This window comes from Rhinolophus sinicus, linkage group LG03, assembly GCF_036562045.2.
Source record: "Rhinolophus sinicus isolate RSC01 linkage group LG03, ASM3656204v1, whole genome shotgun sequence".
NCBI lineage: Eukaryota > Metazoa > Chordata > Mammalia > Chiroptera > Rhinolophidae > Rhinolophus > Rhinolophus sinicus.
The window spans coordinates 58215275-58239474 of record NC_133753.1 but is presented as its reverse complement, the minus strand read 5'-3'; the positions used below and the strand labels follow the sequence as shown (position 1 = coordinate 58239474).

Sequence of the window (24200 nt, the reverse complement as noted above, 5' to 3'; positions counted from 1 at the left end):
CTTCCTCCTCCTGCCCCCACTTCCCTTTCCAATATATGACTATTTTATGGAATTACCATATTGCCACAATGCAACTCTGTCCTGGCCAAAGATGATTGGTGCAGGATTAGTTGCCAATCACCAGATTGCCTGATAATTTGATTTTTTGGAACTGAGAGAACCAGAGATGGGGAGTCTCCGCACTCCTGCTGCTCAGGCCTTGGGAAGTCCAGACCCCGGTCCTTCTATTGGTTTGTTCACTGTTCCTCAGTTTCCATGAGCTGCCCCAATATCCTTTTAAGAAATCCCTCTTTTGGTTTAAGCTAGGCAGAGTCATATTCTGTTACTTAAAGCCAAAAAGACTCAATAAATACACCTATGGCAAGTAGATATACTTAAAATTATTTTTTCCACCTTAAAGCTCAGGTCAAAAGCAAGTACCACTCACACTTAATGACCTAGAAAATGGGCACAATACATGACAAAAATATGTTACAAATTAATAGGTACCATATAATGCCACTTCCGTGTTTAAACATAAAATTGGAAAACTTTTATACCAAACTGTTACTCTTGGTTATCTCCAGTGATTGGTCTGGTTTTCTTCATTTCACCCTACTTCCAACTCCCACAATAAGCCACATTTATGTTTGGTAATCAGGAAAAAAAATCATGAAAAAATGTAAGAGTCAGATGTGCCATAGAGGCCTGCCGTCAGTGATGACGATGGTCACAGCCATGTCATTCTCTCACTTAGAATTGATTTTTAAAGATGACTCAGGCCTGCCTTTTCTCCATTGCCTCCCACCATCTTAGCCTACTCACAGCTACAAGGGCAGCTTCTTAGCTTCAGACCAAAGCCATGTCATTAGGAACTACTAAGTGCTGTCATTAGGAAACACTAAGTCATTAGGACAGGATTTGACTTAAGTGGGAGTATCTGGGTTTGAGCCCCAGCAAAAGAGCTGTGTGGTCTTGGGATGGTCACTTAACTTCTCTGAGCTTCAGCTTCCCCTGCTCTAAAACGCAGACCTGTAGTACCCTCTTCCCGGGGTGATTGTGTGGCTCATAAAAGAACAGATGCAAAAGCTTTGTGCAGTGCTAAACAAACATTAGCTGCGCTCTCCTTTTGTCCTACAGCAGCCCTCTTGGCCAGTGTGACTTCTGGTTGGACTTCCTTGTCAAGAAATTAGAAGAAGCCACTATCACTCCTTACCAAATTCTCTTGACTGCAGGACCTGCTAGAAACTCAGGCCCTGAAGCCTCAGTTATCCTTCCCTTACTGGCTTTGCACCCTTTCAACAAAATAAAATAATTTGTACAATATTGAATACTCCAATATCATCTAGTAATTATACTTTTTAAAAATTGTAGTGAAATATTCATAACATAAAATATACCACTGTAACTATTTTTAAGTATACAGTTCAGTGGCATTAAGTACATTCACATTGTTATGTAACTATCACTGCCATCCATCCACACAACTTTTTCATCTTCCCAACTGAAACTCTGTACCCGTTAAAGCATTAACTCTCCCCTTAACAGACCCTGGCAACCACTATTCTACTTTCTGTTTCTGGATCTGACCACTCTAGGTACCTCATATAAGTGAAATCATACAGTATTTGTCATTTTGTGACTGGTTTATTTCACTTAGCATAATTTCATATGGTCTGAATATTGTGTATCCCCTAAATTTGTATGTTGAAATACTAACTCCCAAAGGTGATGGTATTAGTAAGTGAGGTCTTTAGGAGGTCACGAAGGTGGAGCCCTCATGCATGAGATTAGTGTCCTTATAAAAGAGACATCTCAGAACTCCCTAGCCCTTTCTGCCACATGAAGATACAATGAGAAGCCTGTGACCCGGAAAATGGCCCTCACCTGACCATGCTGGCACCTTGATCTCAGACAATCCATCCTCCAGAACTGTGAGAAATAGATTTCTGTTTTTTATAAGCTACCCAGTCTGTGGCATTTTGTTGTAGTAGTCCAAAGAGATGAAGACAGGGCTCGTCCATTTTGCAGCATGTGCCAGAATTTCCTTCCTTTTATTTTCAGCTTTATTGAGGTATAACTGACAAACAAAATTGTAATATATTTAAAGTGCACAGCGTGATCATTTGATATATGCATAGGTATACATTGTGAAAGGATTCCCACAATCAAGTTAATTAACACCTCAATCACCTATTTACTTTTTTTGTTGCTGTTGAAAACACTTAAGATCTAGTCTCTTAGCAAATTTCAATTATACAATACAGTGTTATCAACTATAGTCACCATGATCTACATTAGATCCTCAGACCTTAATCATCTTATGACTGAACGTTTGTACCCTTTTACCATCATCTGTGCATTTCCCCCACCCCACAGCCCCTGATAACCACCATTCTACTCTCTGTTTCTATGAGTACAACTTTTGTTGTTAAACTTTTTCTTTCTTCCTTCCTTCCTTTCTTTCTCTTTCTCGCTCTTTCTTTCTTTTCTTTTTTTTTTGGAGATTCCACATATAAATCATACCATCCAGTATTTGTCTGTCTCTGTCTGGTTTATTTAAATTAACATAATGCCCTCCAGTTTCATTCACATTGTCACAACTGGCAGCATTTCCTTTTTTTAAGGCTGACTAATATTCTGTGTTTTGTTTATCCATTCATCTGTCAATGAATACTTGGGTTAGTTCCACCTTTTGGTTAGTGTGAATGATGCTGCTATAAACACAGGTGTACAAATATCTGTTCAAATCCCGTTTTCAATTATTTTAGATACGTATATACCCAGAAGTGGAATCGCTAGATCATATGGTAATTCTACTTTTAATTTTTTGAGGAACTCCCATACTGTTTTCCATAGTGGCTACCACCATTTTACATTGCCACCAGTAATGCACAAGAGTTCCCAATTTCTCCACATTCTCACCAACATTTGTGATTTTCTATTTTTTTTCTTTTTAATAATAGCCATTCTAATGAGTGGGAAGTGCTATCTCATTGTGGTTTTGATTTGCATTCCCTAATGATTAGTGATATTGAGACTCCTTTCATGTGCTCATTGCTCATTTATATATCTTCTTTGGAGAAATATCCAGTCAAGTACTTTGCCCAGTTTTTAAAAGGGTTGTTTGTTTTGTTATTGTTGTTGAGTTGTAAGAGTTCTTTATATATTCTGGATATTAACCCTTTCTCATATATATGGTTTGCAAATATTTTTCACATTCTGTGGATTGCTTTATTAACTATGCTTGTTGGCCTTATACCTGTTCACACCAACAGTGACTGGGCACTTAACTGGGACACTGCTGATGACTCTGAGCAAAAGTGCTGTTGACTTTCCTGTCCTTTCCTGTCCTCTCTCTTCCTCTGGCTCTGTCATGCTCTCAGAACCTTGCCCAACTGCTTGGAAGCATTTGTTTTCTATTACTAGATCTTTGAAGTCTTCGAAAAGGAATTTAATTGGCTATTTCATCTCAGATATCTGAGAAGTGAGATCTCAGTCCTAAATAAGCTGTGAGGAACCGGAGAACAGTAGAAATTGAAACTAGAAGATGTGGTGGTTGTACATGTACACGTACACACACACACACACACACACACACACACCCCAAAACCTCCAGCAAGGGCTTCCTGACATCTACACGTGTGTGAAAGGAAGTATCCATTACAGCAGTGCTTGCCTAGGAGTGTTTGACTGTTAGGTTTTATTGTAACTGTCTCACTAGCTGATAAAAGTCAGAAACCTTGACCCTAGAACACCAAACCCTTACTGCGGTCTTAACATTCTTTCTTGACCAATGCACAATGAAACTTGTTTAATCCAACCATGTACATCCTGCCTCAGCCATGGTGCTCATTTTCAATACTTCACATGACCACTAAGAACTAGAACTTTGAAACTCTTGAGTTTTTTTCTTCTTACCACTCTTCTTAGTAAAAGTCTTCTCTGGGGAGCATTTCCTTACCTAACAAATGAACAGACGTGGCCTTTTATTGCCCCACCCCCACCCCATGGTCTATTTTGTCTGCCATCTGGGCGGCAATCCTACTCCTAACTCCGTGGCCTCCTCACAAGTCAACACAGAACCCACACGCTAGATGCTGTACGGTTACTTCAAGTTTTACACAAAAATACAGACATTTATCCATGCTAGCTGCACCAATTCCATTCCTAACAATCCCCAAGAAATTTAGGTAAATTCCAGCCTGTGTTCAAACAGATACATTAATTTAGCCACCTAATATGCAGGTATTGGACCTCTAAGAATATTTCCCTTCCTACCATTCACATTTCTTAGAAACCACATGCATAGGCCTTTATGTAAATGTTTAGCTGCATCCTGGACCTGCTTTCCATCTCACGGTTGCTTGTACACACACACGCACGCACGCACGCACACACACACACACACACACGAAGTATGCATTTGCCTCTGAAGAACTGCCTTTAATGTCCTGTTGAAGCCAAAGAATCAAAGTTTCAAGCTAGTGAATTAAATTTGCAGAATCACTGCTCAGGAGCAATAACGTTTCAAACAGGAAATTAGTCCAATTACAATATCTTCTGATTTATGATCTCTGCATCCTTGTTGCTTTACCTAGTACCAAATTACCCTAACAGCTTGCTTATTGTCTATAACAGCAGTTCAAAAACACAACGCTAGTCAGAGTTTTTCTTCCCCCATGGAATGGAATAGACAGATAAATAATCCACGATATGCAGCCCCTTATGATCACCTAGAAACAATGAATCTTAGGCCAGGACCCCAAAAGGGAGTGTTCACCACCCATTCTCTAACAGCTCCCCATTTTCCTTCACAACCCCCCAGGGATGGCAGTCACCAAATGAGGCAAACCCAGTGTCAGCTGCTGTTTCCCAGCTGTCCTGGAGCCCAGCATGGACAGATCCCACGCTGGGTGCCTTGCACTTAGTCTGACTGATGGGTTAGGTTTTTTTTAAACCAAATATGAGTTATAAACGCAAAGCAATAAATGCAGGAAGATGACAGTAGTAAGCCAATGATCTGGAGGTCCTTTCCACCAGCAGTGTGCCTTTCCCTTGGAATAAATTGCATCCTACGGTGGTGAATTAAGTGTCCCCTCAAGAGTCTCCTATGAAGTTCTGTTCTTCAGGGCTGGATGCCAAGCCCTGTCCCACCAGCTCCACTTACGGGATTTCCCTTTGATGGGTTTATTCCTCCTTTGGTATCTGAGGCAGGTTCCCACTCAGATTCAAAGAGGGAGGCATCCTTAGGGGAGAAGGAAGATTTTTCCTTCTTCGAATGATATGGATTCTTACTCAAGGGAGGGAAGTCGGGCTTTAGGTTTAGGTTTTAGTGACCTGATTTTGTGTGTGTGTGTGATGAGGTTTGTTTGTTTTCTTTAGCTTTGCTTTAAAAATCATGATGAGAACATTTTTGTAGGAGAGAACAAATGACTGTATCATCCTTAGCATGATTTTCATTTCCCCCTTCTCTTATTTCCTTTTGATATTGTTTTCCAGACATTTTGAAGACAACTGTGACTGAGAGCCTTTGTTTTCCTAATGATCTTGCTTCTCTTTATTATGAAGAAAAACCTCTTCCTTTGCCCTTTTGCATGAATACTCGATTACTCAAAAATGAGATCTGGTCCTAAATCAGTCACAAAGATAAATGCCTGGGTGAGAATTAGTGGAGGAACAATAGTCAGAGCCACACACAGAGCTCTCTAAGGGACTAACTCTGGACTGAGGTACAGAAGTGTGATGGGAGCTTTGAAGGTGAATAGCCTCTTGTCCTTTTCTTTTTCTCTGCTCTATTTGAGTATTTCCTGTGTTCTAGGTCCTGTGGATTCAGCCCTCAAACAATTGGCAGAAAGGTCTCTCATAAAGAGAAGAATTGTACTCCACCTTTCTCCTCTGTCTCAAATGCTGACGCAGTTGGTGTATCCCAATCATGGCTCCTCCTTTATTACCAGGAATTTCATGTTGCTGTCTCCCTATTACCTGGAATAATGGCTTCACTATGATAGAGATGGTAAGACCATTTACCAATGTGGGACATCAGCCTGAATACAATTGTTTGTATCTGTAGTGGCCGTTAATTACACACATTCATCAGCATTCACACCTGATTGATCTTATGTTTTATAGTAAATGTCAGGAGATACTGTGGTCATGCAAAATAAGTTTTCTTTTGGAATTTTAACTGATCTGCTGAAAATTTTTTTCTTGCATTAAGTAGGATTGTGAGCAAAATGAAACTGTGCATATGTGAAGGTTAAATCTAAAACAATTTGAAAACGGATTCAACAGTAACATTTCAATGATAATATCCAATACAACTGGTAATAAAGCAACTGGAGTAGTGGCGGAATGTCAAAATACATAGAAGTTGAGAGAAGATAGGAGAATGAGATAAAGAAGAAAAAATTAATAGAGAAAGAAAAGCAAATATTTGGCAAACAGGGCGGGAACTAGAGGTTTCAGGGAAAGTGAAACATATTCGTATGCTAATCACATGAGAACAATGAAATCATCTACTGGGGGCAGCAACACACAAATGGCTCTGAGGTACACACTTCCCTGAATGTGGCAGTCATCAAGGTGAGACAGAGACCTAAAGAAAAGATCCCGTTCTCAAATAAAATGTTCCCACGCAGGTAACATATGGGGACGTTTACTGTTGTGCACTAACGCCTAAGCTTATATCTACTTGTAGAATTTCCCACAAGACCTAGAGTTTCAAAGATCACTCTTGCTTTCAGCAATAGGTGAGCTCCTGGGGGGGAAAAGTGAAAATACTTTCCTCTGTATATTAATTTTTCTTTGAAATACCAGGGAGGAATCCACTACTTAAAGGAACCCAGAGGTGAATTCTGAATGACAATTTCTCTGTTCAGTAAACTTAGATTTTTGTTAATTCTTTAAAGTGGGACAGACCTATTTCATGTCTTCTCCTTTGTTTCCTATCTAACCTTCCTCAGTGGTTTTTTCCCCTTCTGCCATCTGAATCAGAGAGTCCCAGGTCTGCTGCTGAGCCCAGGTAGCTATAAGATACAGCACCTCAAACTCTACAAACTCCTGGGAAGAGGTTCAAGAGTTGGGAAGGGGCAGCCGAGAACATATGGTTCTGAAGCAGGGAGACTGATGTTTGGCCCTGGTGGATGGAAATCAGCCTCACTGCTTTGAAGCCACACTGTAGACAAGGTCCCTGGGCTAACGATGGCTGGAGTCTCCTGACACCAATCAAACCACTTAGCACCATAGGTCATCTTGAACCTTGATCCTCCCATCCAGTCAGCCTCTCCCTCCCCTGAGTTGGAGCCCATTGGACATTTTTTGTAGCCACTCTTGGAAGAAGATCACACTCTTAACCAAACAACGCACCCGGGCTGTGGGCATTGTCAGTGTTGATGCTATGGCTCAGTAGTATGCACAGCTGGCTTCCCTCTGCCCTGAGCTGTATTCTCCCAGACACTCCCATGGCTGGACCCTCACTTTATTCAGGGCTTAGCTCAAGTATCTTCTCCTCAGAGAGCCCTTCCCCACCAAATCTAAAAAGAAAACTACCACCCTCAAGCTTCCACAGATCTGCCCAGAGCACAATCTGCCATGCCTGAAACACGTACAGACATATCTACAAGGAGTAATATCCTTGTATTATTGCATATAAGGTGTGTACATTGGGCATAAACTGAAACTTCATGGCAAAGAAAATAATAGTCTTTTACCATTTACTAAACAATAGGAAAATATAGACTTATAAGTTTACAACCATTTAAAAATATAGATCCTAACAAAAATTAGACACATGGCTAGAAGAGAGGAGTATCAACTAGCACAATTCTTCTGTGGAACAATCTAGCAATACACATCAATGGCCTTCATGATATTTATGTTGTTTGGCCTAGTGATAAACATTATAAGGACATCGTGCTAAGTGAAATAAACCAATCACAAAAAGACAATACTGTATGATTCAACTTATATGAAGTACCTAGAATAGTCAAATTCATAGACAGAAAGTAGAATGGTGGTTGCCAGAGGCAGTGGGAGGGGGATGTGGAGTAATTGTTTAATGAGTAGAGTTTCAAATTGGAAAGATGAAACAATTCTGGAGACGGATGGTAGTGATGTTTGCACAGCAGTGTGAATGTACTTAATGCCACTGAACTATACACTTTAAAAGGGTTAAAATGGTAAATTTTATGTTATGCATATTTTCCCACAATAAGAGTGCTTTAGAATATTTAGCAACAGGAAAATGCTCAAGAGGAAACAGTATCAAATTTTTTTTAGATTTTCTATAAAAATCATTGAAAGCTCATGTATAGGAAAAAGACGAAAGATATTGCAAAACATAAAATATCAGTAGACATCATCTCTAGGTGAGATTATGAGTGATTTTCTTTTTTCACACTTTTCCATATTTTTCCAAATAGTCTAAGTAAACCTACAGTATTTTTACAATCAGAAAACGCAAATTAAAAGCCTACCCCATATATCTCTATCCTCTTACCCACCTTTATTATTATAGTAAGAGCAATTATTGCTACCTGAAAGTATATTGTGTATTTGTTTCCTTGACACAGGCTGTTTCCCCAGATAGAATATAAGTTCCATAAGGTCAGAGGCTTCTATATCCTTAATTCTTGAAGAGTTCCAGGCACTTAATGGGCACTCCATAAACATTCCAGTTAAAAAATGAGTCAATGAATGAATGAATGAACGAACAGAAAATCCATCATCCTCAGGTAAGGACAGTGGGCATTCCTTTGTCCTGTGCCCTTATTCTAGGAACCTGGGGGGAAATCTTCCTCCTGTCTTTAACCTGCTCAGGATTATATCAAAGGGCTTTCTCCAGATTTTGGATCACCAGGATGAAATAAAGCCTGAAGTGTACCCAAAGTAGGGCTAACAGGGTAAGAAGTAGTCTAGAAACCATGTCACTTGAAGGATAGTTGAGGGGACTGAAAATGTGAAAGAGAAGATTTAAAGGGGAGAAGAAATGTAGCTATCTCCAGATCCTGGAAGCTAGTCAGGCAGAACCACACATTTATTCAATAAATATCTATGGAGCCTTTTCCATGTGCCCGGGACTGAGGTAGGCACCAAGAGTACACACAAAAAAACCCCACAAAACAACACTTCCTCACTACCCGCCCCCCCCCCACACACACACACACCAGAATTAGATTTCATCTGTTTGACTCCAGAGGGAATACCAAAAATTGGTGAGACATCTGGAAAAAGATTTAGATGCATCATAAAAGAGTCCAAATAGCATTTCCTAAAGTTCATTTCATGGAATGTAAGAGCTACATGGGATGTTTATTTACGTTACATGAAAAAAAGATTCTGTGGCCAAACAAGTTTAGAAACTCTTGAGATAAAGTTAGTCTTAGCCTACAGCACAGGACTTCTAGAGTCTTTAGTACACTACTGTCTATTGTGACTTTCCTAAAGAGGAATTAGATTCCTTTGCCTAAAGCTTTTGGGCCAACACGACAGTTTTTCTAGGCCTAGAAGTCGATGGGATGAGCATTAGGAAGTCACCCTCCCTGAGCACATTCACCTTTGGAGCAGGTGGCCTGCAACCAGGGCTACAGGTGGGCACTGTGGCTGGCACCTGAGACACACATTGGCACCACGTACAACAGATGCCCAAGTCTTCATTCTGAATCACTCGTTCCATCCATTCTCTCACCTCATCCCCCTCACTTCACAATTTTCCCAGTTACCAGTCTAGCACCCAATTATTCTCCTTTCCATCCTTGCTTTGAACTTGACCTTAATGAACCATGCTTTGTATTTCTGCTTCTGACTTATACTCAGGGTAGTAATGATTCTGGTTCCTCCCCTAAGCTTACACCATGGGTAAGGCACTCCCTCACCCCCACGTCCCAGTTCAACTCTTCCATCCAGCTCACTGTACATAGAAGAGGGAGACCCAAACAAAGAGTGAACAGGTTCTCATGTCACAGATGTCATAATGGGGAGAGCTTGGGATTTCTGATATGGGAAATTTTTCCCTGGTCTTCTTTTCAGCTACTTCTTTAACAGCTCTCAGATTTTGTAAGGTCCTATTTCTAGGCAAAATTTTAAATACTTCTGGTACCTGGGAAACCAGCTATTTCTATGGTTATATCATCTTATCAGTTCTTATATAAAATGCAGATGTTCTGCCACATAATCGGGAAATCTTTCACGTGATGAGATGAAGCCACTCATCCAAGCTCTATCTTCCAGTCACATAAATAAAAACCCATGGTGACTTTGAAGGCTTGCATGAAATTCTTGTGGGAGAAACTCTTGTGACTTTAAACTATAATTCCCAAAGTCCCTCCCTTTTTTGTTCTCTTACCTTGTAACTTGGGTTCTCATTCCGAAATCCAGTGACCTCATTGATTGTAGCACCTCAATACAGCCCATGTACTAGAATAAGAAGAAAAAAAAAGAAGAAGTAGGGAGAAAAGTAGCACAAAGATGTCTCTTAGCTTCAGAGTGATTTCCTGGGAAACACGGTAAATCAGCTCCTAACACCAAGTTACATTTGCACACGCAGGCTACCATTGATATTTCTGACCATTAATGGACACGTGCCTTATGTTTCAGTGCAGTTATAAAACATTAGCTAAATCCAAACTATTATATCAGGAATTTAGGTTACAAAGACAAAGTGAGTTCAATGGTCAAGAGCTTGGGCTCCAGGACCAGACCACGTGAATTTGAATCCTAGCTCTGCCATTTATTAGTGTGGACTCTCAGTAAGTTACTTAACTTCTCTGCATCTGTTTTGTCACTGGTAAAATGAAGATGCAACTAGAATTATTAAGAGAGTTAAATTATCTCATGCAGGTCTTCTAAAAGCAGTACCTGGTACCTACATGTGCTCAAATATTAGAAGAAGCAAAAATAAATGTGAGACTAATAATACAGAAACGCTGAATCTTCTAAGGAGAGAAAAACAAGCATATAAATACAAATAATATACAATTTAGTAATAGAAGCTCTTACTTTTTGCAAACTCATTTATTAAGGAAGTTCAAAAAAAAAAGTTATGTCCTACACCAGGAATGAGTAAGCTTAGCTTGAACATGGACTATTGGAAAAGGAATTGTGACTTATAAAGGTCAAAGGTGGCTTATATTTAACGTGGCAGCAGTGGGAGCCATGTTAGACTACTGGTAAGGGAGTGATGTGAGCAGCCAGGGTTTAAGGAGCCTTCTGTCAGAAGCAGTGTGAAGGTGGGTTAATAGTGAGATAATAAGTGAGGATATTCCTGTTGAGAGGGAAGTAATGACAGCCTACGCTGAGGAGGGATGGTGGCAGTAAAAAGGAGGGGACAGATTCAAGTGACACTGCGGAAATAGATATTACATGATTCGGCAGTTGATTTGATGTAGAGAATAGGAGAGAAGGATGAGTCAAGGATGACTCAGACGTTTCCAGCCAGGGTAGCAGAGGGAACAGTGATTCCATTAACAGAAACAGGAAAGTCAGGAGAGGGGAAGATGAGTTGGTTTGGGACCCATTCACTGAAATACACTAGTGGCGTATCCAGGAAATAACAAGATGGCAGTTGAAAATTGGATTCTGGGATTGTGGAGAAGAATTAAGCCTGGGCATGCAGATTTAGTAGTCATCTGTGTGGCTTTACCAGGTAAGGATGTGGGAGTAAATCCTCTTAGCAGAGCCTTAGTTGAGGAGGGAGAGTGTTTCTCTGAGAATGAGCCTGGAAATGTTATGAAAGCCAAACCATCTGATTGAGAGTGATATGTCGGCTCCTTGAAAATTATGTGCTTCCTGTTTAGCTTTCCTTTGGAAGCCCTCCAGCCTCCCTCTTCTTGGAAATGGCAAAAGCACTGTGGAAAGATGGCAAGAGCCAGTGGGTGCATCCCCAGACACTTCGTGTAGTATTTCTGAGTAATTTCTGTCGATTTTGCATCCTAAGAGCAGGGCAGTCCACCAAGGGTTGCCTAGGGCCCAGTGTTGGGGAGAACACATTGGCCAGGACAATCACCTGGCGATTCTCAGCCAGATTCCTGTTTGTCACACTCCTCTTGGGGTCTCTAATAATGACATAAACTTGGGGGAGGGGATATTTTATCCAGTCCCAATCACACTTAAATTCCAAAGGCTTGAGTCCCTCAAGGAAGTAAGCGAGATTTCTGTTCCATAAACCATAAGACGTATTAGGAAAGGAAAGCTAGATTAGGGGGTATGGTATAAAGCCCATCTCAGAATTGTCATGAAAGGAGATTCCAACGGTTCACGCTCCATGACAGGATGGATTGATAAGATGGTTTTCCCATCCTCACTGGCTGCTCTGACTTTTCCTGGCTTTCAGGGTCTTCTTTTGTTCCAGAAAGTAACTCCTGCAGCTCTGTTTCCTGCATTCCTCATGGAGGAAAGAATGGACTCCCCACAGAGGTTTGGGAGACAGGTCTGGGCTGCACCCAATTCCTTGTCAGTGCAGAGATGGGTGTCATCGTTCCCTTCAGCTATAAATCATCAATTGAAGACGAGGTGACTCAGCTTATCAGGGCACACATTTTGAAAATGTGGCCACGCACCTACATTTTTCACACTCTGCCAGAGTGAGTTTTCAAAAATGAATTATCTATCAGACCTTGCCCCTCCATTGTGTAAAACTCTTCGCATTTATTATCAAAACAAACTCAATACTATAAACCCCTAGATCCTGTGTTTCTGGCCCCTGCTCGACCCTTCAATTCCATATGTGTCCATCTCCCCCTATGCAATTTGCTGCCTCGTGGGCCTGCTTTCTCTTCCTCAAGTACACCCAACGCTTTCCAAACACACGGCCTTTGCACTTGCACCTCCTTCCCCATTCCCCTCCTCCCTACACTTGCGCCTCCTCCCTCTGTTCCCCGCACCGCCCCTTGCTCTGCAGGACTGACTCCTTCTCATCTGTCAGGTTTTAATCCAAATGTCACTGCCTCAGGAGCCCCCTCCTGTCTCCCTGCATCACAGCTCCCATTTGTCACTTTTACGCCACTATCAGGTTACTCTGCATGTTACCCGTCTTCATTCCCTTGGCTGTAAGCACCAAAAGAGTAAGCAGCAGGATCACCACTGTACCCCATCACCTGGGACAGTGCCTGCGACGAGGCAGGTACTCAGGAAGTACTGCTGAAAGAGTGAATACAGCCTCTATTGTTCAACTCCAACAGTATCTTTAAAATGAGCAGAGAGAGGGAGAAGAGCTTGAGGGCACTGAAGGTTTGACAGGTCTCTCCATCCAGGTAGATAAGTAAGGAATACAGCAGAACTGAGGACTCAGAAAGAGACTCAGGAATTATAGGTCAGGATGATACCTTTGGAAGATTTCTGGATTTCTTTGTTAGCTCTTCCATGTAGGTTATCTTTGTCATTCTCCCATCAGAGAGATTGGCAACAAACAATCTAAGCAGAGGGGTTTTAGTAGTGAAGTGTCAGGTGGGGAGAACAGCGCCCCTCGAGTGTTCTGGGGCAGGGAAACTGGGAGAGCCCTGAATGGCAATGAGCCCTCCTATGTGAGGGAGAGTGTCTAAGGGGAGGGGGGGGGAGGAGGTAATTCTCAGCTGAGTGAATCTAACCAATGCTGGGATTTGGGTTATCACAGAGGAGAAGGGTTTTTACTACAGAGTGGGAGAGGAGGACAGGGAGAGAGGGGGTCTTCCAAACTTTTGTCCTTAATCACGCTTTATGGTGCTAACCACCCATCTCCTTCCTTCTCAGGCAGGCCTAGGCATTGCTTCCAATCCCCTTCCCTTCACTGAAACCTCTGTTTTGCTTCACACACTTGTCTGTAAGCAACAGAACAGGTGACACCTTCTGCCTGCCTTAGTGTAATAAGCTGAAGCTGCTGAAGAGATGTGAGTCATGGCCTGAGGTGATCACGACAATGAGTACATTTCCCTTCCACTGTGGGCCTGTGCGGAGGAAGCCACTGCAAGTGAAGCGAAGGGAGGGAATCAATATGCCTGATTGTTGCCACAATTACCCCAAAGCCCAGAATGGGGTCGGCCTCCCCATTCACTGACACAGTCCATTTCACTCCGAAACCACTGCTGTGAGAAAGCGGGGAGCGAGCAGCACATAAAAATAAACTATCCACTTCTTTGTTTAGGTACCTGATGACTGCATAAGTGGATAGTGGAATGTGGAGGCCTGAGGGAGGAGAAGTTTGTTGATTTACATATAAACTGGGGATGACAATACCTCTCATTCATTTATCAAATGCAGATCTGCATAAGACATGGTCTCTGTTCTTAAGAAACCCAGGCCCAGTCACAGGACAACTGTGAAAGAGATGACTTTTCTTTCTATGAGGTTAGTCATTGTTGTTAATTCCATTTAATAGATGAGGAAATGAAGGCCTATTAAAGGAAACTGCCTGGCTCGGTTTCATTGATTCAATGAGACTGAATCACGGTTTATTCTCGAGTCCACTGTCCATTTCTGGGACCCTGTATGGAAGCCAAAAAGGGAAGGGATCATTCAGCTGGCTCCCACTGACTCTTCTTTGGTCTCTGCAGGTGGGTAAGAAGGTGAGCAGCCTGGGGGCCACCTGGGAAGGACAGGCATGAAGCCAGGCTCCTCTGGGGACTGAAGGAGGCAGCATGTGAGACAGAAGACACTCCCTAATTCCTGCCCTTGTGCCGAGGAGAAGACACTGAAGGCCTGTTTTAGAGGCAGAGGGGGTGGTGAGAAAGTGGTGGAGCTCAACAGTGCTCAGACAACCTCCCCATTCAGCACCTGACAGCAGCTCTCCTAACTCCCAGCTCACATCTCCCTTTGTGCCCCAAGGCAGTAATAATATTTGTGTACGGTGGAAGCGTCAACCACTTGCTCCCAGGGAGAGCCTATTCACGGCCATGTGTATCTTAGGCTTTGCATTCCAAAACAATAAGAAGTTACTGGGGTTTTTAGAGAAAACCGATAGCTGGCTTATGGGAACTCCTCATCCTGACTTTTACAGAATGGCATATTCTTATATCTTCAGAAAGAATGTCTGAGGGATACACAAACTGTTAACAGTGGCTACTCTAGGAATGGGAAAGAGGCAGCCTTTTACTTTTTACTTCACATTTTTTTATTGTTTATATTTTTGAAAATAAGTAGGTCCTATTACTGTAGAGTTAAACAATTAAATAAAGCCTAGCACATAAACTCTAGGAACCACAGATTATTAAGTAGGGTTAAAGCCCCTTTTTTCAGTGGCATATTCCCTTCCTTAGAACATGCCTGCCCCTGCGCGAGGAGTATGGAGAAATTTTGTTTAAGAGAAGACTTACGGCCTAGGCCCCACACTTGACAAGACAAGGAAGAATGGCACTTTGGAACAACCAGGACGCTTAAGAACAGTATATAATCAACTATGCTATGACAAGGGTCTGCCCTTCATGCAATGAATGTGCAACAATGATAGAGGCCACCAATGTGGCCTAAAGACACTGCAGGATATTTCTGCCACCTTTAAATAACTTCCCATAGTCTTTCCCATTACAAAAGGGGGGAAAGTGGGGAGAGGATATTCTCTTCATAAACTTGAGACACTGTCTCCACTTCTTTACCTTCCACTCAGGCTTCAACTCACTACAATAGTTTCTGGACTCAAGACTCTACTGAAACTGCCTGAGGAGACCAACCACCTCCCCAAAATCCACACTGGTGAACTGTTTTTTTCTTGTCCTTCAGCTTTCTGTTCACCTGTCTAGGGCATCTGCCATTGATGAAGTCTCGCCACTCCTTTCTCTTTACTCTGAACCTCTTTCTTGTCTTGATTTTTTTGAGAGCATTTTCTGGTTCCCCATCTTTATCCTCTGACTGTTCTGTCTCAACCTCCTTTGCTAAGAGAAAATATTTGCAAATGATACATCTGATAAGGGACTTGCATCTAGAATATATAAAGAACGCTTACAACTCAATAATAAAAAAGATAAATAGTGCAATTTTAAAATGGACAAATTATCTAAATAGACATTTCTCCAAAGAAGATACACAAATGTCCAATAAGCAAACAAAAAAATGCTTAATATCGTGCATCACTAGGGAATTACAGATCAAAACTGCAATGAGACATCACTTCACACCCTCTAAGATGGCTATAATTTAAAAAACAAACAAACAAACTGAAAATAGCAAGTGTTGGCAAAGATGTGGAGAAACTAGAACCGTCATACGCTGCTGATGGGAATATAAAATGGGGCAGCTAGTACAGAAAACAGCTTGGCATTTCCTCAAAAAAGTCAAACTTGGAATTTCCATGTGATCCAGTAATTCCACTCCTAGACATACACCCAGGAAAACTGAAAACATATGTCCACACAAAAACTTACACACAAATGTTCATAGCAGCATTATTCATAATAGTTACAAAGCAGAAACAACCCAAATATCCATCAACTGAAAAATGGATCAATAAGAACTGGTATATCATGCCGTGGAACAGTATTTGGCACTAAAAAGGGATGGCGCACTGACACATGCTACCACATGGATGAACCCTGAAAATATTATTCTAAGGGAAATGAGGCAGTCACAAAGACCACATGTTGCATGAGTTCATTTATACGAAATGTCCAGAATTGACAAATCAGTCCTGTACCATAGAAAGGTGAGCTGGAAGGTTGAGGGGATGGGTTCTGACTGCTAAAGGGTACAGGATTGCTTTGGGGGTTGCTAAAAATGTTCTAATATCGGTGATGGTTGCACAACTGTGAAAATACTAAAAGCCATTGAATTATACACTTTCTATGGGTGAATTGGATGGTATGTGAATTTTATCTCTCTAGAGCTATAACAACGATAACAATAACAGGACACACGAACAGTATCCGGCATGCAGTGACCCTGATATAAACTATTCAGGAAATATGTGTGAATGGATAAATAAATGAGGCATCGGGAATCATTACAGTTATTCGAAATCCTCTTCAGCATCCTCAGGCGAGCTCCATTCTCTTCCTTTGGGCTCCCAGAGCATCTTAGTCATACCCCAAGGTTGTACTCACCCAGTGGTGTGGCAATTTATCTGTTTAACTGTCTACACCCACTGCTGGACTGTGGACTTCTCAAGGGCAGGGAGTGAATCTTAGTCATCATTATCACCAGCACCTCTTACAGGGCAATAAATGATTTATTTGAATGAAGAAGCCAAGAAATGATGTTCAGGAAGTCTCAAAATAACCTGCATCCTAACTGGACCATCTGTAATGTGTTCCTTCTTAAAGGGATATATTGTCAGTTAAAATAACGCTGAAGTTAAGCTGGTCAAAGCTCTCCTTGTGTCAGGTTTGTGTCAGAAGGCACATCATGTGGGGAGGGAACGGAAAGCCCTTCCCTTTTTAGTGCAGCGCCAATCTAATGAAAACCTGGGAGGAAGACAGTGGGGATGAGGGATGCTGTCTCTTGAATGGGGGGCTATATTGGAGAGCAGGTTTAGAGGAAGGTCAGTGAGACAAACAGGGAGACAGGCCTCAGTGGAAGAGGCACAGGCGGTCTTGCCAAACACCAACTTTTCTTAGATCACACAGCATCTCTGACACCTCCCATCTAAGAGCACAGGGTTGCTGACACCTTCCCTCTCTCCACCATTGTCTCTCTTCTTGTGTTTTTCTTCGGAGCACTTACTGCTGACAGTATTATGTATTTGTTTGTCGTCTGTCTCCCCCGCTGGAAGGTTAGTTGCAGAGAGCTGGGACTGCTCCATCCCTAACACCTAGAATATTGCCTGGCACACAGTAGCCCCTCAAAATAAACGTTGGTTGATCGAATTGAACATGTTTTTAAAAATCCAAACATCTACCCTGATGAAAGCGCCTTCTTCTGTTTCAGGTTCAAAAGCCCGAAAATCTGAACTTGTTCATTCATTCATACTTGGGGTCTTGGCAACCAGGGAATTTCAACCCTCTAAGTCCTTAATGCCCACAAAGATGGAATCTTCTAAAAGTAATTGTGTGTTGTGCGTGTTCTTCCACAAGTGAGATCTCCCTCTTCAGGGTTCCTGACCAAGCCAAAGCAGGGCTGTGAAGGGAGCAAAGCCTGTCACTCTGGCCCAAACCCTCACCTTCTATGCCCTTTCCCTGCTAAGTAGACTCCTTTGTGTGCAATTGATGGAGCAAGCACCTATTTTTTTTAAAGTCCACTAAAGCAAGAAGACCTGATCACATCGAAGTAGACTGTCCTGGGAAATTTTAGAATTAAATAAGGAAAGTTTTAAGTTGATTCAGAAGAAAAGTTCCTCTTTGACAGTGGGTAACCCAGGATCCTGCAGATAGAGTGTCTTGAGTGCCAGTAGCCCAGATAAACAATAAAGGCCTTGCTCTGGTTGGCACTCTGGTTGGCACTCCTGTTGCCAATTGTAGTACACTAGGATTTAGGCTGTCCACAAGTGTCCCCCCAAAAACCTTCCAATTCATCTGAAAAAAAGTACTGGTCGCCTGTGGGCAAGGAAAATATGGCAACCATCCACATCACATGAGGCGGCTATGCGGCGTCTCATACCAACAGTCCTACTCTCATTCATTGAAAACCCCTTACACACGGGGAAATTTCTGAACTGAGGGAGGTTTCATCTCTGCCTACAGATCTGAGCATAGGCATAGTCACTCAGCAGGAGGTCATTCCTGGGGCAAACCCCACGCCGAGAGCATTTGGAGGGCTATGACCTTTCGGAGGAAAAACTTTACACCCATGTGTTGGGAGACACGACTAGCTCTTTCTGTCACTGGGCACAGCCGGAAAAGCCATCCTCTGTGATCAGGTGCTTTTTCACAAACAGAGATTTATAGTCTGTCTATTCTCACCAGTGTTACCTCATTTGATCCTCACGGTGAAACAGTGATAGAACCTGAACGGGTGTATAATACCTCTGTAACAGGTGGGAAATCTGATTCTCAGAGATGTGGTGTCTTGCTCAAGGGCCACAGGAGTGTTTCATGGAGAACCACCCAGACCTTTTGATGTTTAAAGCTATGCTGCTCCACCTCCTCTCCCTGACCTGGAGAAGTTTCCCATCTAGAGGAGACTTCAAGCCCTGCATCTATAAAGTACAAGATGGTACACAGTGAGGTTGAACACTGGCTGAAGACTCGAGTGTGCTTCGTCCTATTAATGAGACACCTGCTGACAGCAATTCCCCCACGGTGCCTGGGTCAGGGAGGAGAAGTCTCCCCAGGATGCTTAGCTCCGCTGTAATGCCCCATGCTCCATGATGGGTGCAGCCCAGGAGATATTTGAAATGAAAATGAATTCAGGAAACTGAAAACTTCTGGATTAAAGATACAACATTGTATCTCTCCTCCACCCACCCATGCAGAGAAAGAAGAGTGGTAAAACCAGGCATCCTCTATAGGTGGCAGACATTTTACATTCTATAATAACTTACAGTGACCTGAAGAATGATTGCTGCATCCATCACCTATGACACTCAATTCCACACCATGGCAATCACCCTTGTGTTCTTGAAAAATAGGAATTTCATCATACAAAGGTAAATTGACCAAAATATTCTCAATGTGCTCTTTGCAGAAACTCCTTGAGAGCCCTGTATCTTATATTCAATTTTAAAGTTGAGATTCAATAGTTGCAACCAATCGCTTTAAGCTAAGTCCTTGGTGGGGAGGGGCACGTGTTGGCACTGTGCCCCAGCTTACTAAGAAACTGTTATGAGATTTTTATTACTGTGTAGGCATAACACTATGAGACCAGGTATGCTGTTCCTGGAGAAAGTTTCTAACCTGGTGGGACTGGCTCCACATAATGAAAATGAGAATTGGAATACTGGTCCTACTCAGATTACGTTGGCGTTTGTAATAGCAATTGACTACCCTTTCTTGATGGACCAGCGAGATCCCAGGTTGTGTCAAAGCATTAATGCATTCAGAAGAGAAGAAGCCTTAACGGTGCCGCTTACAGGAAGAAAAACTGAATAATTGATCCCAACAGCCGTTTAACTAGAGACCTATGGTGAAAAAGGCAAGCTTTCTCTTATTCCCTGGAAGGCTCTCATTCCTCTGGACATTTTATCCTTCTCTTTTGTTTACTTTTATACACTTCTCCCACTCCTTTCTTTACATAATACAATGTGAGCATTATTAATGCTGTTCCACAAATATTTCTAATTTTTCACCTTCCCAGCACATAGTAGGACCTCACTTCTCCTGCCCCTTTGAAGTTGTGTGTGGTTCCTGATTTAGCCAGTGATATTGAAGCGAACTATGACATTGGGAGTGACTTTTCACATTTTCGCTCTCTTGCAATTGGGGAAGCACGAAGACAGAGCCTCCCTCAGTCTGGTCCTAAGGGTATAGGATCCAGATTAGAGCCCCCCCAGCCAATTTACCGTGGACACGTGGCATAAGCAAGAAGTACACCTTTTTTGTGTAAGCCACTGAGATGCTGCGATTACTTATTCACACAGCATGACTTAGTCTGCCCTGACTGATGCAGTAACAACGTACCTGTTTTATCTGTTTCTTAGGGTCATTATGAGGCTGAAATAAGGTGACGCATGTGTGGTGCTGAGCACGGTGACTGGCCAATAGCAGTGACGATACTGGATGACAGCGCTGCTCTTCCCCAGACTCTTGAGGTTCACCTGGCTCCTCATTTGGGGACCTGATGGATAAGCCTCAACTACCGTAAAGGGACCTCAATTAAGAGCACTCTCTTAGGAGTGTGAGAAACACCAGACGTAGGTGCCATGGGACTGTGCAGCCTCAGGGGATCAGTAAAGACTTTTCAGAAGAAGGGGTGCTAGTGTGAGTCATGAAGGGCAGCTAAGGAGAGTTTGGCGGAGGGATTTCCAGGCAATAGGCACAGCACGTATAAGAGGTAAGGGCAAGGATGGGGTGCTCCCCAAACACCCAATTCTTCAATATGACTAAAGTCCAGAGATATGGTTGGGGGTATAGGCAGGGGCTACAGTAGATCAGTTATCTAGTTCATTGTCTGCTGGCACAATTCAATGGGCTCTTGGGGGCCAGAAGCTGGGTCCCATTTACCTTGCATCCTTAGAGTCTGCCACAGTACGTGGCACGCAGTGGGCTCTCAATGAACATTCAGAGAATTTCTGACACTATAACCAAATTTCAGGCACCTAAGCTTAAGTGTGATGCCAATTTCTTCTCATTTTTCCATAAGCTTCCAAACAACACTTCTACCCTGCCCACTTCTCAGACCCAAATAAATACAAGCTAAAAATATAGCCCAGGTCATGAATCATAAATGAGATGGAAAAGCAGTGACTCACAGAAGTTAATCTGCTTCCCAGGAGAATGTTGCTGGATGTCCTTTGCTCTGAAAGGTGAGGCAAAATGCCAGCAGCATCACTGTGCAGATAAATCTAATACAATTCCCAGGCCTGCCATTGGGGGCCCATCTGGTGTGCTAAGGCTCCTTTCAGAGGGCCAAGGAGCAGCAGGCCCTGTGCATCCCTATCGAGGCTGACAAGGGCGCTCGAGAAAATGGCATAGGGCCCTGCCTACTGTCTCAGTGGTCCAACGTGTCCACCATCTTGTTGATTATGGCCTTAATTTGGTTACTGCTGTAGCCAAGGCAACATGTTTACAGAATGGCTTAGCAGGTGACCTACCAGTTATATTTTGTATTCTAGTCTAATTAGTTGGAAACTTAATCTAATCGAATAGTGATAGTGCATGTGTGATCTCTCCTGCCAACCCATACATACTACAATTAAAATCCTACATCTTCGGGTTTTTACAACCTCACCTCTCAGTTCGGAGCTCCTCAAAAAATATTAAGTAAATTATACTCTGCGCCCAAAAATAGCACAAATCTGACTCAGCCTTGAGTATCTAGGACCTAGAGTTTGGGGTTAAATTAAACTCTTATTGGAGGGACAATACACATCACAAATGAGAGCATCTGCAAGTACTACCACGAGGGAGACAAATTTCAACAGCTCTATCAAACTCTCTCTTCTATTCCCTTTTCCTCATCCAGCAGTGTCTGTACCCACCCCACTTAAGAGATTCAAATACTGTTGAACTTTTGCTCCTGCTCCTGCCTACCAAATGAAATCCCACTTTCAGGGGAAAATATGAAATCTGAGATAGCAGTATTAATAACCAAATTATGACTAAAAACTAGGTACCATTTAATTGTCGCTGAAAAAGACCAATTGGAAGAGGCCAATATTTTTGTCATCAGTTGCCATGTTTAGTCAAATATAATGTCCCAGCAGGAGCATCTGTATAATGGTGATTTCAATCTTCCCAAGTCTCTAGGGCTATAACCATGCCCAGTGTGTGGTCATGTCTAGAGGTCATGGTGGCCAAAGAACTTCATTCACACCACCACCACCCCAGTCGCAGCACTGAAGTCAACATGAATGGTCAGTTGTTTTGTGATGCTGAAACCGCAACTCACATTAGTCAGTCTCTCGCCTGGTGGTAAACTGCTGAATGATGTCGCCCGTTTTCCGTTTTTGTGACTTCTCTGAAAGAAGCTGCCAACAATATGTCTTTGCAGAATTGCAGCCCAAATGTTAATCATCTCTCATTACACTTTTTATTTTTTACATGAAACACAATAGTTTTCTGTAGCTCAAGTCAGTGAATTCTGACTCCTGATAGTATGACTAAAAAGTTAATAGAGCTTGAAGAGACCTTAGAGATTATCCATTCCAACCCCTCTATTTTTCATGGATAAACAATTAAATGGCTTGTCTGATGTCACTCAGCATTTAAAGGGAACTCAGAGTAGAGACTACTAAAGACACGAAACAGATGTCAGAAATGTAGAAAGAGAACCAAAAGAGTATGATATGGTGGAAGCCAAGGGCACACAGAGATTCACGGAAGAAGAGATTGTTAACTGAATCGTGGGCAACAGAGAGGACCAGGAGGCTAAGGGTCTGGAAAATGTCTACCGGAATTTGGCAACTACTGGCTTCATTTACCTGTTGGCTTTCGGGGAGCAATTTCAGTAGAGTAAAGGAGTACAAGCCAGAGAGAAAGACATTTCGAGTGTGATATAGAGGTGAAGGAGTAAACCAGCGAGCATCATGCTTTGGTTTTCATTTTTTGTTCTGAGAAATGTATATTTTTAACTAAAGAGGAAAGATAAGCTAAGGGAAGGAGGTTATTTTAAGGATGGAACAGACTTGCATATGCTCAGATGATAGAAAGGTTGACAATAACAAGGGGAGAGAACGGAGAGATCACAGTCCATGGGGAGGCAGAAGTGGACTCTCCAAGAAATGTGTAAGGCCCGGTTCAAATACATTCTTTTAATAAGAAGTCAGATTCCAAGTGCCCAAATCAAATAGCTTTCAAAGTTGGAAGAAACACTTGCCCTTTCCATATGTCCGGATACTATTTGGAAAATCTAATCAGAACTGAGCCTAAGTTTGTGTAAGAGGAAACGTTATGGTGGATACCAGCATAATCCTATGACTTCAGCAACCACAGGGTTGCTTCAGAATTAAATCACAGAGCCATCATCATCAGAGATAGAAAGGAGTGATCCACTAGTTGATATTTCTATAATTCAAGGTAAGTAATTGAAAAGACAGGAATGTGAAGTAAGATTCTATAGGCAGGGAGAGGTCAATAGGTTATAGTTAACAATGGGAGTGTAGTTCAGGTTTGAGATTCTCATGGAAATCAACAAGCTTCTTTCCTTCCCCAGCCATTGACTACACGTCATACCTCCAATCATTGCCCTGAATACCCCTGACCAACGGCATTCACTGAGTTCACAAATGGAAACCAAGAAGAGTAGGTGACACCATGCAGATGGCTCTAGGCCAGCCATTCCCATGTGTGAAGAGGGTCTCTGTTCATAGCATCATTTCCTTTAACATCCTTCTGAACTTCCATATCCTCCAGAAAGTCCTCTGATCTTCCCACTGAAGAACTGAGATGGACATTTCAACCATCACCAAAAATTATCCTTTTCAACAATCTAAGCCTACAAATTTTGAAGTGGTCCAGGGATAGGCCATTGTAAAGCTCTGCACAGCTCTGTGTGCAACACTCTGTGATGACCCACCTTTATCTCATCCATCTGAAACCATGAGCTCTTAGGAGGCTGGGGCAGAGACTCTGGGTTACCTATCTATATCCTTTCCCTGTTTTTCCTTTCCTCCTTTCTTCCTTACTAACAAAACCCCCAACGTGCCCATCTTAAAAACTACCATTTCCCAGCTTCCCTTGAAGCCAGGAGACCAATGAGATGCAAAAGAATGTCATGGGGTGCAAGGA

The 24200-nt window shown here is 42.3% G+C and overlaps 1 protein-coding gene across 2 annotated transcripts in view; it reads right to left on the bottom strand.

The window, feature by feature from the left end:
• Nucleotides 1-24200, bottom strand: part of SHC4 (SHC adaptor protein 4) — a 109065-nt gene that overhangs the window by 66132 nt on the left and 18733 nt on the right. For both annotated transcript variants that reach the window (XM_019730684.2, XM_074327768.1), the window contains one exon: nt 10325-10395. In XM_019730684.2, coding sequence (XP_019586243.2) covers nt 10325-10395 — 71 coding nt within the window. The remainder of the gene's footprint in view (nt 1-10324; nt 10396-24200) is intronic.